Source organism: Rhinatrema bivittatum, chromosome 1, assembly GCF_901001135.1.
Source record: "Rhinatrema bivittatum chromosome 1, aRhiBiv1.1, whole genome shotgun sequence".
NCBI classification, from domain to species: Eukaryota; Metazoa; Chordata; class Amphibia; order Gymnophiona; family Rhinatrematidae; genus Rhinatrema; species Rhinatrema bivittatum.
In genome coordinates, this window is record NC_042615.1 from 284,277,136 (window position 1) to 284,296,405 (window position 19,270).

At 42.9% G+C, this 19,270-nt stretch overlaps 1 protein-coding gene across 1 annotated transcript in view; it reads left to right on the forward strand.

The window, feature by feature from the left end:
- The window catches only part of LOC115087992 (dedicator of cytokinesis protein 2-like), a 1,829,205-nt gene that overhangs the window by 1,760,957 nt on the left and 48,978 nt on the right, over nt 1-19,270 (forward strand). The window contains exons 43-47 of the mRNA XM_029595813.1: nt 901-985; nt 4,023-4,109; nt 6,291-6,467; nt 7,742-7,825; nt 15,508-15,645. Coding sequence (XP_029451673.1) covers nt 901-985; nt 4,023-4,109; nt 6,291-6,467; nt 7,742-7,825; nt 15,508-15,645 — 571 coding nt within the window. The remainder of the gene's footprint in view (nt 1-900; nt 986-4,022; nt 4,110-6,290; nt 6,468-7,741; nt 7,826-15,507; nt 15,646-19,270) is intronic.

Consider the following 19,270-nt stretch of genomic DNA (forward strand, 5'->3'; position numbering starts at 1 on the left):
ATGCCTTCTGGGATAAGCGCATGCTCTTACAGTTGGGTATTTTAATAAGAACCTTGCATTTTTTTTCTTTAATTTTATGTGTCTGTGTAAGGGGGAAGGAGTGCTCCTGGAGCTATTACACTTTGCAAATACAGCACAAACCTTGAATGCATGCAGAGCCAGCTCTCCAGAGGAGCCAATTAAACTCACGCTCATGCTGATGACAAAACTCCACTAATTAGGAAATAAGCTTGCAAATCAAACTGTCTAAAGCCAGTGAATGCTGGGGGGGGGGGGGGGGAGAGGAGGAAGGAATGAAACAGTGGAAACAATAGTACGAGGGGTCACTGTGCTATTACCTCTCAGTGCTGCATTGGATTATATGAGTACCAAGGATGTTTATCCCCTTATGCTAAAATCTGAAATGTCCTTAAATATCAGAATGTATTCTCTAACTCTGTTTTTTCTCTTTATTTCCCTTTCCTCCTCTCTTCTCTCCTCTTCTTTTTATCTTATGCTTTTTTTCCTCTTGCTATCTTATTCTCTTTTCTATTTTGTCTCCTTCCCTCTCTTTCCCTTTTACACTGTCTTCTGTCTCTCTTCTTCCTCGCTCCTTTGCTTCTTCTCTCCTTTATCATCTCATTTTGGTTCTTTCCCGTACACATCTCATTTGTTTCTTGTCTGCCCCACCTAATCACTGTCATTTGCTCCTCCCACTTCTCTCCTTCCTTCCTTTCTGTCCCTGTAATGCCCTCCCTTTGGCCTCTCTGTTACTATCCTTCCTCCCCTTTCTACCCTATCTCCCTTCCTTGAAACCTTCTTCCTTCTTCGCTCATCTATTTCCTCTCTCCCTCCCTTTCACCTCATCATTCCTGTGCTCTCTCTCCCATTCTTCCTTCTGTGTCACCCTTCTCCTTGCAGCTTTTTCAAGGCCAACAATGTGCAGAAGTTCAGCTACTCACGGCCATTTCGCAAAGGACCCAAGGATCCAGAAAATGAATTTGCTGTAAGAAAAAAAAAATGTTCTTTCCTAGAAGTCAACTACACACTGGGTGTCACTCAAAAAGAAGGGGGGGCTATAGTGCAGACGTGCCATATCTGTAATAAACAAATAGAAAGCAATGGAGCAGCTCCTGAGCTGTCGTGGGGGAAAGCAAATTGTTGGATTAATCAAATGTCCTGCATGTAGACAAACTCACATTTTTATTATCAAAATGACCACTTTTCTACTCTGCCTGACAAACATTTCATCCAGACTAAGGGAATACACTAAGAAGTTTGTTACATGTTCTGCATTCCCACCACTGATTTTTGAAAACTGGTCACTGTGGGGCTTGGAGGGGAGTGGGCAGAGTGGGGTACAAACAGAGCCATGAAACCATTTGTTCTAGCCCAACTTGCTGTTGGCATGAGGTTTAGTGTGAAATCCCTACTAGGTAGCAATCACCTCCTTTCCTGTATCGTCTGATCCCTTAGATTACAGTGGTATCACCTTCATTAACATCAGAATTTACCTCCATAACTATGAGGTTCCATCTTTCTGTCTGAAAGCATCAACTACCCTCCTCTGTGGATGACTAGTTGGCATGTATGCAAGACTGAGGGCTGCAATTGCAGTACTGCAGGTGAAAAAAAAAAAAACCCTTATGCAAACATGCCCTCTGGGATAATTTTTCAGAACTGGCAACTTTGAGACAGTTTTGCTTTGATCTTCACTGCAAAAAAAAAAAATAAAATGTTGAGGAGATATCCATGCCAGAACCATTCTCTGTAGGTGATGATTCAGAGGAACTGAAACAAATCAGTATGAATCTAGAAGAGGTGCTGGAAGAAACTGCCAAACTAAATAGTAGCAAATCACCAGGACCCCAGAGTTCTAAAGGAACCCAAATAAAAACTGTAGACCTGCTCCTGGCAATCTGCAACCTATCATTCAAACCTGGCTCTGTGCCTGGCGACTGGAGGGTAGCCAATGGAATGCCAGATTTAGAAAATGGTTCCAGGGGTGATTCAAATCAATGAGCCTGATGTCAGTGCTGGGTAAAACAAAAAAAAAAAAAGGAAACTATTATTAAGAGCAAAATTATTGGTGATATGCAGGGCTGGCTCTAGGGCGAATGGCGCCTCAGGCAAAGATTGTTGATGATGCCCCAACCCCCCCCCCCCAAGACACTCCCTCTTCTCCCCCTTCCTCCTGACATTCTCTTTTCCCCCTCCATCCTACCTCCTAGCACGACCCTCAGACCCGGCAGGAGAGGAGGAGGAGAAGGAGAATGAGGCACCTGAGGCTTATGTAAAGCTCCTTTCTGTGCCTCATCCTGGGTAATTTTATCAACAGTAAAAGTGAGGAGATCTGGAGCAGGCAGGCAGTTGAGAGACAATGTAAGAAGCACTGTCCCAGTGTCAACTAAGCAGCTTTAAATACAGCTGACCTGGGGATACCTGTGCCTCTAATGGGGAGGGCTCTCTGCAGCTTGCTTTTGCTTGAATTGCCTCTCCTGTGCCAGGACCATGCCCAGCCAGCACTATTGCTGCCCAGCCTGCTGGCTGACCAGTCCTACAGGTGATGCCAAATGGCACCCCTGGTCTCTGGTGCCTGGGTGACCACCTAGCTTGCCCTACCCAAAGGCCAGTCCTGGTCATATGGATAAACATGGCTTAATGGGGAAGAGCCAGTATGGATTTAGGAAAGGAAAGTTGTGCCTTACTCTTAGAATTATTTGAAGATATAAATCAGTATGTGAATAAGGGTGAGCCCGTCCGTATGGTATATTGGGATTTTCAGAAAGCATTTGATAGGCCATCATGGCAGATTCTTCAGGACATTAAAAAAAATTGGGATAGAAAGCAATGTTTTATTGTGAATAGGTAACCGGATATTGCATAGGAAACAGAGTAGGACTTAATGATCAGTTTTCCCATTGGAAAGAAGTGTGTAAATAGTGGAGTACTTCAGGGATCAGTACTGGGACCGGTGTTGTTTAAGTTCTTCATTAACCATCTGGAAAAGGGAGCAATGAGTGAGGTGACCAAATATGCAGATGGCACAAAATTATTATTCAAAGTAGTTAAACACAAGTAGGCTGTAAAGATCTGCAGGAGGATCTTGCCAGAGTGGGGATGGCAGACGAAATTTAATGGGGAGAAATGCAAAGTGATGCACACAGGAAAAATAATGCAAAGTGCAGGCATTATTATATATTAGGAGTTACCACCTAGGAAAAGGGTCCTTGGAGTCATCTGAGAGCAGTACACTGAAATCCTCCGCTCGTTTGTCAGAGAAAGCAAATAGAATGTTAGGAATTATAGAGAATAAAACTGAGAATCTTATAATGCCCCTATACAGATCTATGGCACAACACCTCCTTGAGCATTTTCTCTGCAGGTCCAGTAGCCTAGAAAAGGTACATGAGAAGGAATGGCTTCACAATGAAGAAAGTCTAAAAAGGTTAAGGTAGAGAAGAGGCATCTGAGAGGCGATGTGATAGAGGTGAATAACATTACGTGTGGCGTAGGACCGTTAGTAGGAAATGGTTTGTTGTGGATGAAATGGCAAAAGGAATAGGGGACACTTCATGAAACGGTTAGAAGATGTAAAACAATTTTTTTTTTCAGTGGGTGCTCAATTAAGCTATGGAATTTGGTGCCAGAAGACGTGGTCCAGGTTAATAGTATAGCTGGGTTTAAAAAAGGTGCAGGCGAGTTTCTGGAGGACAGGCCCGTTAGCACATATTAGCCAGGCAGGCATGGAGATCGCCACCTCATATGCCTAAGGATGGGAAAGGGATATTCCGGTTACTTCTGAGTGATCCGGATTGGCCATTGTCGGAGACAGGATGCCGGACTCAATGATCTGACCCAGGATGGCACTGCTTATGTTCTTATGAGTAGCTCTGCAGATATAGCCACAGCCTCACCTTTGCCCTGCAGGGAGGACAGACAGTGAGATGGAGGGGAAGGAGAGTGGTGCTTGATTTCTTGCGGCAGCTGCCGAGGCAAGGCCTCCAGATAACTGACTTTTGCTTCTGTTGTTCTTTTTCCAGACCATGTGGATTGAACGAACCACCTATGTCACAGCCTACAAGCTACCTGACATCCTGCGCTGGTTTGCTGTTATCAGCATGACGACTGTAAGTTTACCAAAATTTCTGTATGCAAACCACTTACCACTGAACCTGCCATTCACTGACACTCTATATATGACATACGTTGCCCATTTACCAGTACTATACATACAGTTTAAATGCATCACTTAACAATATACAGACTGCTTATATGTACCATTTACTAACATTATATACACTGTTTATATCTAACATTTATTAACCTTGTATGTACGTCTTACCAATCACTCACTAACAGAGATTAAAAAAAAAAAACTCCTTGCATGCAAGGATGTGAGGGTAGCGCCTGAAACTGTGCTAATGGATCAGGAATGGGCCATTTAGATGGGCCTTATGAGCATTTTCTGTTTTTAGCATCTGTCAGTGTTATGTACACAGCTTACATATGTTTGAGACAGTTTTCCACAGTACCCACAAATGTGCAAAGTCCACAGTTACTTTCACTTGTGGGCTTTACACCAGTTCTCAGAGGGAAAGTTTGAGCATATTTTCCCTTTGAAAATTGCCCAGGTCAAAATTAACTGCAAAACTCTGCATGTTAACTCCTTCAGGCTAAACTTGCCCTGAGAATGGCTCCACACGAAGTGGGTAAAAGCACCCGCACTGTGGTGCAAATCCTATCCTTTAGAACCATGTGAAGGACGGGAAATTTTCACAAACCTTTCTTACCCGGATACTTCAGTATTTGCCCAGGTAAATGGCTTCTGATAATTTCCCTGATCATTGTCTGCAAGGTGGTCAACCTGTCTGATTATCTGGATGACCCTCATGAATATGCTTGAGATAAATTTGCGTGCAAACCGCCTCACCTCTATGCAGATCTATCTCATGCATGTTCATTAGGGATATCCTGAAAGCCTGACCACATTTGGCCCTCGAGGACCAGGGTTGGACATCCCTGATTTACAGAGTTGCCAGCTCTTTCTCCTTAGGAAGGATACTCCCTTTTATCATAGGGTTCCAAAAGCAAAAACTTGAACCCTTACAGTGAGCTTGCTGCGTCTGTTCATTCCCCATAAATATAACAGCACATACACTGAAGTCCAATGCATCTGCACAACCCACTACCCCAGCAGGCTGCTAGTTTTCCACTTCCCCCAAGACACTGCCAACCTTCCTGTACCTGCTAGCACTGCTCTGTAAGCTGTCACTTTGTATATTTTTTGTTTTAACTTTTGTTAATCTTTATTTCCATGTTCACAAAAAAAAAATGCAGCGTTGCACAGCAGCATACCATCAGATAAAAGGCAAAGAATTAAAGCTGGCCACTGTGGACTTCAACTGGGACATTGTTTCACTACAGACATGATAGTACATTCTGCCTCACCGGTCTATGTATTTGTTGTGTGTATCATGGATGGGAATACACTGGCTTGCTGCTGCGATACCAGGGGCGGCTCAAGGCAATCTGCTGCGTGAGGCGAGGGATTGCCCCACTGGCCTCCCGCCTACCCCCTTCCCCCTTTCCCCTTTTGTTTCCTCCTACCTATGTAAGCTGGTAGGTCACAAATAGGAGCACCCATGCGGTCTTTTTGCTGGCGGGGAGTAGGAACCCCACCACACATCATTCCACTGTGCCGCCTTCTGCCGGGGGGGGGGGCCTTCTTGCTGGAGGGAAATGGGAACCCCCACTAACATATCATTCCTCCATGCTGCCAACTATCCTGGGGCTTTCTTGCTGGCGGGGAGTGGGATTCTTCCATACCGCCAGCTGCTGCGGGGCCTTCTTGATGGCAGGGATTGGGAACCCCGCCAGCATCATTCCTTTGCACTGCCGACTGTTCTGGGGTCTTAACGCTGGTGGGGAGTAGGACCCCCCCCCCCCCCCCCCACTGGCATTAAAATGTTAAAGGCACAGTGAGGTTGTCACTGCAGGGGATTTTTTTGGGGGACACTTCCTGCCGCTTCCAAAATTTTGCCACTTGAAGCAACCACCTCACTCTGCCCTTGTAGAACTGCCCTTATGTGATTTACAACGTCAGCAGCAGTACTACCATCATATTACCACGCACAAGTTTAAAACGATCAGTAGTCGCTCTGGATAAAGAGAAGGACACTGCCTCACTACAGAGTGGGTATAGAGCAGGTGGCATGTCAAATGCATGACCACAAGATTTTTTGACAGGAAAAGAACTGCAATGGTTGGCTGCAGGCACTTCCCATCATTTAATGTGTTTCTGTCTTCAGAGCACGGTGAGCCCGCTGGAGAATGCCATTGAAACCATGAAGAAGACCAATGAAAAGATTCTAGCTGAGATCCAGCGACACCACAATGACCCACACCTTCCCATCAACCCCCTCTCCATGTTGCTGAATGGTATTGTGGACCCCGCTGTGATGGGTGGATTCTCCAAGTACGAAATGGTAAGAAATCCTTGAAATCTGCGAGCATTTTCTTATTACTATATTGACAACATCCCAAAAAAAGATCTAAAGCCGTACAGAAAACCCAACCTTTTGATTCCCAGACTTGGATTATTCTCCTTCTTGGGTTGGTTGAGACTGGGAATACTTTGGTGGCAGCCACAGGAAGGGAAGGGAACCTCAGCCATTAGGGGAAATTCCCTGAACATTTTTTCATTTCATTTTGTTTTAGGTTTGGTTTTTTTTGGGAGGGGGGGGGGGCGGTTGTTTCATTTGTTGATGTTTTGCTTCATTTCTTTAAAATGAAACAACCAACCAACAAAGGGAAAACTCAATGAAAAGAGGACATTTTGGGGTTCCACCCTTTCCCTGTCGCCAAAGCTTTTGTGAAAAGCACCCCCACCCCTACCCCCGGGACTTGGTGTCAGCTCCCAGGCTTCCCCTCCAGCCCCACTTCTTATCCCATCTGCAGGTCTTCAATGGGCAGGAGTGATCGCCACTCATTCCTGCCCCAGCATTGCTGTTTTTCAAATTGGTGCTGGCGGATCAGAGGCCGGCACCATTATTTTGTACAGCAGAATCTATCATACACAAGAGTAGTGCCAGCCTCAGGTCTGCTGCCACCCTTTAGAAAAATAGCAGTGGGGCAGAAATGACTGGGGATTCCTCCTGCCCCCTGAAGACCTGTGTGTGGGGTAACAGGGAGTCTAGAGAGCCTCCTGGGAGGAGGGGGGAGTCATTGGCATTTCCTATTTGTTTCAAACAACAGCACATCCCTCCCAGCCATGACACAACACCGAAAACTATTAGCAGATGACTCGAATGCATTGGCAGTTAGGTGCTGGATGGATTCACTGTCTGTACCTCTCAGTCAGAGGATTTTGTCTGTGATAGCTGAGGTGGATGGGAGGTTGGAATAAAATTGTGACCAACCCCCAGGTAACTGTGAATGAAAGCTCATTGCACCTGAGCTCGGATAGGGCAGGTTCCAATTGAACTAGAAGCCTAACGGAGTAGAAGACAGCTGCTGGTACAAAGAAACAAAAAGGCCTAAAGCCTTAAGCCCAGAACCTGTACAATGTCCCAGGCTCGCTGCATGATGCACAAGTTATCTGCTGACTCGCACCCACCTTTCTTCCAAAGAGTTGGGAGGAATTCCTTACAATAATAATAATAACTATCCTTTCTATTTGTAATAATTCATTCTTAACATTTTTATACTGTGGTGGGGTTTTCAGTGGCAAGTAAACTATCAGTGTGTCTCTGTTTTTTAGGCCTTTTTCAGAGAGGACTATATGAGAGAACATCCAGAGGATCATGAGAGCATTGCCAAGCTAAAGGACCTGATTGCTTGGCAGGTGAGCATACCAGGTTCAGTACCAGCACTTAGTTTGGCCATTGTGTCCCCTCTGGCTCTGGCTGTGCGCCCTTGACACTTATTCATTGATAGGCCCATGCACTGTTCTGCCTGTTCTCAGACGACAATGGGCTGGAACATATCCAGTGCTAATCATCAGCTGGTAGAATAAATCCAGGCCCCCATATTCCATGAACTGTAACCGAGAGGATTCTAATCAGGTAATGGCTGCATGGAACAGCCTTCTAGAGGCAATAAGAGTAACAGAACTTAAGAAAGGATGGGATTAGCAAGTGAACAAAATCTTATGGTCAGTACGGTTCTAAGGCATGCAACAGAAGGCTATTTGGGCAAAATCATAAATGGAATACCTCAAGGATCAGTTCTGGGGCCAGTTCTGCTCAATATCTTTGTGAGTGATATTGTGGAGTGGGGTAGAAGGAAAAGTTTATCTTTTTTGCTGGGACTCAGAAAGAAGAAAGGAACATCACTGGTCTTGCGCGGCTGAAAAAGGAGGAACTCGACAGCGATTTATACCATCTCCAGACCTTTTTAACTCTTAACTTCGCTTCCTCGTGACACCACCTGCTCCTGCACAGCCTGTTTCCTGTATCCAGCCACTTGCCCGCCCCATCCTGTTTGCCTTGGCCAATCGACATTGCGATTTCCTGCCCGTGCATCAAGCGAGGAGTAAGAAACAGGCCACATCCACTTCCGCAGCAGAGGAGGAGAAGGAATAGGCTGCTGCTGCTCCAGGAGCCCAAGTTAGAGTCTGCTGTTGCTAGTGTGTTTTGAAGGGGGGGAGAGAGAATGAATGAGCATGTCTGTGAGAGTGAGTGAGTGTGTATTTGTGTAGGAAGAAGAGATCTGAGTGTGTATATAGGTGAGTAAGAGAGAGCTGAGTGCAAGTGAGCATGGGTGTGAAAGTGAGGGGGCATGTGTGTATGGAAGAGGGAGAGACGTGAGTGAGTGTGTGTGTGTTTTGGTGGGAGAATGGCAGAAGTAAAGGTGTAAATAGTCATGTGAGAATGTGAGAGAATGAGCAGTGAAAGTAAGTGGGAACATGTAAGAGTGTTTATGAGAGCAAATTTGTGAGCATCCGGTCCCACTGTGCAGTTGCCCTCCCCCTGTCATCCCCCCCTGCTAATCCTTGGTAAACTCAGGGACTTCCCGGTAATTATGACCTGTACTGTCGGAGACAAAATGCTGCGCTTAATGGACTTTGGTCTGACCCAGTATGGCATCTCTTATGTTCTTAAAATGTGGGAGTACTCAAGAAGTCCTAAGCTGATTGGAAAATCTAGGGGGAGTAGAAGGAAAGTGGGCACAGCTAAAAGAAGATATTGTAAAGGTAAGGAAAGTAAATAAAGATAAGAGGAAAAAAGGCTGCTATGGTTATCTAAAGAAGTAGCTGAAAAGGTAAGGGAGAAAAGACGATATCTGGAACATAGAGAAGCTGGGAACGTAGTCAGGAAAATGAAGTTGCAAATGGAAGAAAAAATAGCAAATACAGTAAAATGGGGGAGACCAGATTTTTTGTTTTTTTAAGATATGTTAGTGATAGGAGAAAGTACAAAAGTGGCATTGTGAGATTCGGAGATGAAGGAGAGGATTCCATAGAGGCTGATGAGGAAAAAACGGAATTGCTTAACAATTATTTCTGTTCACTGTTTACCAAGAAAGGGCCAAGAATAGGACCACAGAAAATGAACACAAATAGGATTGGAAGTGAGATAAAGTAAATAAAGGAATGGGACCAGATAAGCTACATCCAAGAGTTTTAAGGGAAATTAGAAAAGTTCTGACCAATCTTTTCAATGCTTCTCTAGAGTCAGAACTAGTTTCAGAGGACTAGAGGTAGGCAGATGTGGTTACCCTTCACAAAACTGGAAGTAAGGAGGAGATTGGGAACTATAGGCCAGTCAGTCTGGCCTCTATAGTGAGTAAATTAATAGAATCACTGCTAATACAGAGGGAGTCTGTTGTTCAAAGCTACTTAACCAGACAAATAGTGACTTATCCAGCTAAATGGTGGCCATTGAATATCCAGCTACATTCAGCAGTCACAAATTAGGCAGAAAGTCACTCATCCAGCTAAGTAGGTTGCTGGATATCTAGTGGGCGGATCAGGGCGGCACTATTTATCCGACTAACTTAGCCAGATAAGTAGCAATATTCATACTTATTCAGAAAACTGTATAAGTTAGACCTGCCATCAAGCAGGTCTAAGTTAGCCAGATTTAACTTATCCGCCAGAGTAGCGATTTTGACAGGGATATTTAGCAGCATAGCCATGCTGCTGAATATATCATGTAAGTTAACCAGATACATTTTATCTGGTTAACTTACCTAAACATTTTCTTTTCAATATTGACCTCGGGATAGTGTGGTTTGTGGAATCCAAATGATTACAAGATCTGAGGCAGCGTGGTTTTACCAGAGGTAGGTCTTGTTAGATGAATCTAATCAACTTTTTGACTGAATGGTCAGAGAGTTGGATCAGAGGAGAGCATTAGATGTAGTGTACTTGGATTTCAGTAAGACCTCTGACACAGCTCCACATAGTCAGCTTATAAATAAACTGACCACTGATGGTAGGGGCTCTGAAGTGACTTACTTGGTTAGAAATTGATTGAGTGGGAGTTGACAAAGGGTAGTGGTAAATGGAGCACGCTTTGAGGAGAGGGGTATTACTAGTAGTGTACCACAGAGATCGGTCCTAGGACAGATTCTTTTCAATATATTCATAAGTGATATTGCAGAAGGGCTATCGGGGAAAAGTTCATCTTTTTGCAATGATATCAAAATCTAGATCAGGGTGGACATCCAGGAAAGTATGAAAAACGTGAGGAGGGACCTAATGCAGCTTGAAGAATGATGTAGTCATACATCAGGGCTGCAGAAACCCAAGACAGTGGTAAAGTCTAGGGGGGGGGGGAGCTGGAATTCTTCAATGCAGAAGGAATATATCTGATGATCTCAAGGTGGCCAAATAGGTGGATAAGGCAATAGCAAAAGCCAGAAAGATTCTCGGGTGTAGAGGGAGAATGAAGAGCAGGGAAAAAAAAGGTGATATTGTCCCTGGTGAGACCTCACATGGAATACTGTTTATAATTCTGGAGACTGCACCTTCAAAAGCATAGGCATCAGAAAGGGAGGTCACAGAAACCATGGCCCCCCCCAAAATTTGGCTGACTTAATTCTTCCCCCTCCTTCTTTCAAATTACTGAGGAAAAGGGATGTTCTAAAAAAAAAAAAAAAAAGAAGAATGCATTGGTGGCAGTGGGATGATGCTTGTCGTATTGTCCCTTGATTGCCTGCCCACCTCACTTACTGTAGATTTAATTACGGAGGAGGAGGCAGGAGCTTTACAGAGCCTCGGGTGCCTCAGTCTTCCCCTCTAAGCTCCTGTCACATCCTCTTCCTCCTGTGCAATTTAATCAGCGGTTGAAGTCGAGGAAGGCCCAGTGGGCCATGAGTGGAGCCCATCGATCTTGTGGCCAAGGAGCATGAACACGAGAGAGGCCTGGGAGACCCCGCCTGCAGGTGATGAGGACAATGCGGCTTGAGAGTGTGTGTGTGTGTGAGTAGAATGACAGCGCAGTGAGGTATTGTGCTGTATGATTTGGTGCCTGACTGGTGGGGGGGGGGTGATAGAGGGATTTTGTGAGAGTGCGTGTTTGTGTGTGTGTGAGAGGGATCTCATGTGAAGGTCTGTGTGTGTAAGAGAGAGGGAACCAATGGCATGGGGGTGTGAGCGTGCAAGAGTGAGAAGAAACCTGCATGAAGGTGTATGCGAGACAGAGAGAGAGAGAGATGGAGCCTGTGTGAAGGTATGTGGGTGTGTGAGAGAAGGACAGAGGAAGCCTGTGTGAAGGTGTGTGTGTGTGCGAGAGAGAAGGAACCTGTGTGACAGGGTGTATGTGTGAGAGAGAAGGACAGAGGGAACCATTATGGGGGTATGTGTGTGGGAGAGAGGGACAGAGGGAGCCTGTGTGTGGTAGTGTGTATGACAGAGGGACTGAGGAAGACTGTGAGAGGGTGTATGTGTGAGAGAGAGACAGATTCTGCCTGTGTTAGGGGTGTATATGAGAGACTGGGACTGGGATCCTGTATGAGGGGCTTATGGGAGAGAGTCAAACTCTGGGAGTGGATAGTTGGGAGGTGGAGAGTGTGGAAGGGTTTGAGCCTGTAGAAGGAGGGGAGAAATGATAGAGTGGAGGAGTTAGAGCCTGAGAGGGCAGAGTGAAAGAGATCTGGGCAGGGCAGGCGGAGTAGGGAGAGAGGTTGGAAGAGACACTCTTACAGTGCATTTCTAGGGGAATTCTTCTCAAAATATTTAAGACTGCATCTTTGGGTAATAACTTTTCTGTATTACATTTTAAGTTAATTACCCAAAGATTGATGTATATTGTGTTATTTTAACCAATGTAAGATTTTCTGAATTTTGCAGAATTTAAAGATTTTGTGCACAGAATTCCCCCAGGACTACTCCGTGATATCCTCTCTTCCTATACTGAGATCTCTTACCCTTCTTCCTCTCCAGACCCAATGTATGTAAGAGAATGATGGTTGGTGGTGGAGTTGGGGGCGGAGTTGGAGGCAGTTTGCAAGCCCCCCCCCCCCAACCAAAAAGGGTGACAGGATGGAGTCAGTTATAAGGGTAGATACTAAAATGATCATTAATCTTAGTTGTAAAGTATATGGGGACAGACTTAAAGATCTTAATATGTATATCTTAGAGGAAAAGATCACCAGAAATAATAGGTTACATAAAGCAATTTGCATAAAATTTCAATAAGGAAATCCAAGGTACATGCAAGACAAAATAGATAAATTTTGTCTTGCAAAATAGATAAATACAAATTTAAATGTAAATATACACATTTTTATATTATGAGATCACTTGCATTAACAATATGAAAAACATTTTAGCAAGTGAACAATTTGTTTTCAAAAACATTACGCACAATTCTTAGGCTAAATATAAATCATAAACCATATACACCATATAAACATCAAAGAGGGCCCAAAAGACACCAACTAGCCAAACCAACATACATAGAACACAAAATTATAAATGCTTGCAATTCATACAAAAAGCTGGCTATGAGGTAATAGCAATCCTTCAAAATATAACAACAGAATTGGCACTAAAATATAATGGCAGACCTTACAGATGAAATAAGAAAAATGTCACTGCTTCCATTGATTAATGTCACAACTGCTGTTAATTAACATTGCCTTAGAGGAAAGGCAGAATGGGGGAGATATGATTGAGACATTTAAATACCTCTGAGATATCAATGTACAGGCGGTGGGTCTCTTTCAAGGGAAAGGAGGCTGTAGAATGAGAGGTCAGGATATGGGTGAAAGTGGGTAGACTCAGGAGGAATCTAAGGAAATATTTCTTTTCAGAAAGGGTGGAGGATGCAGTGCAGGTGTGGAGACAGGGACAAAATCTGAATTGAAGAAAGCATGGGACAAGCACAGTGTTACGCCTGTCGGTCGCAGACAGCTACGACCTCTCATGCAAACCTCTTTTCTCCCTGCACCATCAAGTCTGGGAAGAATGGTGGTCTGTGCTAATCCCCGCTGACCTCTCCGGCGTTCCCAGGACAGCATGGGTGCTGCCGACCGTCATCTTCGATCCAAATTACTTAGGCGCATGCATGCATGCAAAGGTCTTCTTTATTCACATCGTGGCGGGAACCTCAGGGGCGTCCCCTCCCGATGTCAATCCGCTATTGTATTTAACCTGACCAGCCCTTGCCTTCTGTGAGTTAGCAAGGAGTTCCCTCTTGCTGAATCCGCCTCCTTCGAGGACTTCCTGTTCCTGACTTTGGTCTTGGCATCCGACGCTCTGGTTACCCGCTCCTCGGGAGCTCCCCTGCGTTCCTGGCTATCTGCTCCTCGGAGGGCCTTCCTGCCTGACTGTTACCAGACCTGCTTCTCGGGTCTCTCTCTCTCTCCTGGAACCATCTCTTGTGAGTACCTCTACTGACTTCTACATTGCAAACTGTATTGAGGATTCTCCGTGGTGTACCCCAAACCTTTGGCCACTACCATCTTCCTCCAGTAGAAGCTATTTCAGCATTTCCTGTGCTGCAGAGTATTGACTCACCAACTATGGGAATGCGCACTTTGGAAGGAAGTAGGAGTCATAGCCTCCCCTGATGAAGGAAATTTTAGATTTCAAAACATGGCCATGTCGGGAGGTCCTTCATGTGGAATGGATGAGTATTAAAAAGCTAAGTTAAGCATGGGAAGATTTTAAACATTGTTTCAGATTGAACAGTCACATTAAAACAAAAAAACATAAATAACAAAAACATTTTTCTTGTGTAGAAGGATTGTGACACTTGATGGATATGTAAAAATACAAAAATAAGTCAAAAAGCAAAGTTGACATGGGGTATTTTCTGGCTTTTTGACAAAGGAGGAAGGTGGTATGTTAATGATTAAAACATGAGACCAGTATAATTACCATGACTTTGGTGCAGTATGAACGGGTCAACATATGAAACCACCACTTTCTTCCTTAAATAATTTTCATATAAATTTGGTTGTTGGTGATTGTTGAACAGTTTTGTTGCACAGAAGATTGAGATCCCGGGATGCATAAGATATATAAGGGGGTTGACATTAATTAATTTGTTAATACTTGAGGTTAACCTCTTGAGTGGAGAAACATAGTATATAGATCACAACATCAAGTAGCCACAGAAAGAATCCTGCTCATTCCATGGAACACAAACCTGGCAAATAAACACAAACTGTAAAACACAAAAATAAACCCCAACAAATCCGCCATACAATGCAGTGCCAAAATTACTGTGGATGAATAACACCAAAAATAATGGCAAATCTTACTGCTCAAGAATTAACATTTTTGAAAATTTTGGGCACCAATCGCAGCAGTCATATATCCTTCAGAGCAGCTATGTCCTTGTATATATTATATCTACCGCTTAAGACATAATCATGGCCCAAGAAAATATCAACTTTTTGGAGATATTCAGGGCCTTGAAGTTATTTTCATTAAACAGAATCTGCTTATGTTTATTCACCAAAGCCAGCAAATCACTTTTTTTTCTTTAAAAGCTTTTAAGTCAAATTTAGGTGAATCAAGGCCCATGTGACCTGCTCATTCTCTCTTTCTGTTTGGATCTACCTCAGATGCCTCCTGCTATCTGGGGTTGACAGATGACATAGCACTGATGTATGCATTGAACCTAGAGTTACCATCTGACCTTAGGATAACTAAACAGGCTGATCCTAACTTAGTTTTGCCCAATTGTGTGCATGGAGTTGTAATTTTGATTGTCCCAGTGATTTTTGTAAGAAAATGAGAACTACAACTCCATGCATGCAATGGAGGAAAACCAGGATTGGACCAGCCAGTTGAGTTGCCATCCTTAGATGTACCCATTGTGACTCTGGGTATAACCTCCCTCTGTGGAGCAGAACAGCAAGATTCCCTCACAAGCACTTCTCTCACTCCTGATCATGATCATTCATTGTAGTTCTAGGCTGGTCCAATTTTTTTTGCAGGGAAAATTAAAATAAACTATTACATTCTAGGATCTATAGTTCTGAGAAAAAAGACTCTGCATGTCCCAGGTTGCTCTGACTAAGCAAATGGCTCCTCAGTGAAACAGGACTCTGTCTTTCTCTGTGCAGATCCCACTGCTGGCAGAAGGTGTGCGCCTGCACGGAAAGAAGGTGACTGAAGACCTGAAGCCTTTCCATGAACGCATGGAGGAATGCTTTGTACAGCTGAAAGCTAAAGTGGAGAGTCAGTATGGTGTACGAGAGTTGGTAAGAGCCCTATGATGTTCTTTCTCCTCAATCTTTCCCTTCTTCCTTGTGACATTCCCTCTCTCCTCCTGTCCTTCTCATTCTTCTTTCATTCTGCCTCTCCTTCCACTACCTCTCATGACTATCTCCTTTCTCTACTTCTCCCTCTCGCCATCTTCCTTCACCTCTCACTTTCCTTTCCTTTCTCCTTCTTCCTGCATCTCGTTTCCCTTGAATCCACAAGACATCTAGCAGATGGTCAAGTCATACACTCAGAACCTGTGCCTCCATCTTAGTTCATTTCCACAGATAACTAACCAGAAAGGCTTGGAGAAGTACTTGGACCTCTGTTCCAATCAGAAAAGATTAAACAACTGTGACTTTCTTTATGTGAGCTTGGTGAGGGACAAGTGAACCAGTGGTGAAAGCATTAAGCAGAAGGTCAAGAGAGCTCTGGGAGACTAAATCTAATCCTGACTCTGCCACTGACACTATGTGGTGGACTTTGCCTCAGTTTACCTCACTGGAATAACATTGCTACAACAACAACAGGTTTATTTTATAAAGTGACTTTCTACAGAAAACAATGAAACTGGTGTACAGTTAATTAAGCAACATAATAAAATCAAATAACTGTAATACATAAATAAAATGAAAACATCAAAGATAAATACAACAAAATCACGAAAGTAAAAATATATATACAACATTTATTCATCAAATATCTGGGAGAATAACCAGGTTTTTATCAATTTCCTAAAGTTTAAATAAGTTTTCTCCATGTGTAAGTCTAGTAGAAGGACATTCCATAAGAAAGGAGCCTGGTATTGAAAGGACATATTTCTAGTGTGCTCCAATCTAATTCCCTGTGGGGAAAGCAATTTTAGCAATTCTAATTAAGAAGATTTCAAAACTGTGCTTGGTTTATAAGACACTAATAAATTGCTTAAATAGATTGGCACCCCCTATAAACTGCCTTATTGGTGACATAGAAGAACTTGATTGTTACTCTGGTTCTGACAAGGAGTCAGTGGAGCTCCTTAATAAAGGTGTCACATGTTCAAATTTAGGAGCTCCAAAAATTACTCTAACAGAAGGGTTTTGTAATAACTGGAGTCTCCTCATAGCAACCTCAATAATTCCAACAAACAAGGAATTTTAATAGTCAAGCTGGGACAGAAAAAGAGCACAGTTGATCATAGTAAACTAAGTTTTTTTGGGGGGGGTTATATATTTTTTATATTTTAATCTATGAATCATGCATAATACATAGAAAATAGGTTTGGGTAAACCAGAGATCTGAGCAGACATTGACAACAATACATCCCACTTCATACCTAAAATTTTTGTAACTTGAACCCTTCATTTTAAGGATTGCCTAGCTTTTAAATGAATGTCTATAAAACCAAATAGCCTCAGATTTTCAGGGATTTACCTTTAATCGATGCTAAGGCAACCAAGTTGCAATCTCATCAAAACAAGAATAAAATTTGGCAATTTCAGTACTGGGATCAGAACAGGAAGCCAAGACTTGAATGTCATTTGCATAAAAATAACTGCTAAAAACAGTTGCCAGTGGTGATAGAAATAAAAGTTTAAAAAAAGGGGGTGAAAGAACTGATCCTTATGGAACACCACAGAACAGCAGCCTAGACTTCAGAAGTTGATCTTCCCATTTAACTTGATAAAACTGATTTTCTAAAAAGATTTCAACCAGCCATAAATGGTACCAGAAATTCCCAGTTCTCGTAATCCTTGTAATAACAACTCAGAGTCAATAGTCATAACTACTTGCCTCCCTTTATCCAAATTCATTTTAACTTTGTTAGTCTAAGCTAATAAGCAAGTTTCAGTAGTGTGATTCCCTGCTAAATCAAGATAGTCTCAGATGGAGTGCACTAGTTTTATCTGACAAATCAGTCAACCACTTTCTCTACAAATTCCATAAGGAAAGGGAGATTAGAAATAGGTCTATAGTTTCCAACATTCCCATGGTCCAGTTGGTCTTTCTTAAGGACTGGTCGAATTAAGGAACACTTAAGAGAGTCAGGAACCTTTCCCTCCTTTAAAGATGAGTTGACAATGATTGTCAACCACTCAGATACAAGTAATTCTGTTTTTTTGTTTTTACCAGATAGCTGGGCAATGGGTCTAACCCTGAAGAGAGTTATTCATGGAGGAAAGGACGTTTTGACTACTCAACTTCTCCACTAGATTAAAAGATTTCCACTAACTGCTACTAACACAATCATCTAACAGAAATAGAAGATCCAATGTCTGCACTTCCACCTCCTCTCTGGGGTGGGAGAGTTTACGCCTCACTACCTCCTCCTCTTTCCCATCATGGGGAGAGTCCCAGCATTTCCATCTCCATTACCTCTTTGGAAGAGGGAGGGCCTAGGAAAGTTCCTAATTCAGCCTGAACAGACTCAATTCTGCCATGAAAATAATTGGCAAAATCTTCAGCTGTTTTTTGTTTTTTTTTATCTCTAACTTATAATGTTTGATGGCATACATGCAGGATAGAGTCATAAACAATATACCCGTATTTATTCTTTAAATATGTTATATACTTTATTCCATATATTTATTAAAAAACATATATAAAACACGCCCTATATTCACACACACTCACTCATTCATTCAACTACACATCAATTTGTACACATCAATTTATACACAACATTTAAAAATTTACATGAAGTACATACATATTGCACATTAACATTAAACATATAAGTATTACTCAAATATTGCAATATACCCTCATTACAATGTAAACATATCCCTTCAATTCAAATATAATTTAACTTCAAAATTATTTTCTTGATTTATTCCCTCAAAGTAATTGTTATTCCCTGAATATCTCATAATCAATATCATTTCTTTTATAAGATCTTTTCAATGCCTGTCCCTTCTTAATCGTAATTCAACTGTTGCCCGACAGGAAGCTCCTGTTTCACCCGTTGGTTTCTTCAGGGGATTCTAGCTTTGTATTCACATTTAAACACTCCTGAATAATATTTTCTGACGTATGCAACACCACACAGGCTATCACTGTCAATCCAAGGTAATTAGGGAACCTGTGTTCATTTCACTTAACAAATTTTCCATTTTCAATATCTCATTCTTTTAAAGTCATCTCCATTCCCTTAATCATTTTACCGCTTCTCCACTGAAGTTACTTCATATTGTTTGCCGCACCATATAATTTCAACCATCCAGCATTTTCACTGCTTCCAAAAAATCCTTCACCTAACTGCTCTCCTACTACCGGCAGAAAATGCCGCGGATGCGCATATGTAGGAGAGCAGTTAGGTGAAGGATTTTTTGGAAGCAGTGAAAATGCTGGAGCACATGCAGGATAGAACCAAAGGGGTAGATTTTCAGAGGTACACACGGGCGTACATGTGTGCGCGCCGGTACACCCAATTTTATAACATGGTACGCAGGCGCACGCATGTTATAAAATCGGGGGTCAGCGCGCATAAGGGGGTGCACAATTGTGCACCTTGCACACGCCGAGCTGTGCTGCCTTCCCCCGTTCCCTAACCCCTACCCCACCTTCCCTTCTCTTCCCCTACTTCCCCCGCCCTTTCCCCCCACCTTTTTCTTTTTTTTTTTACTTCTGTTTTAAAACTTACTT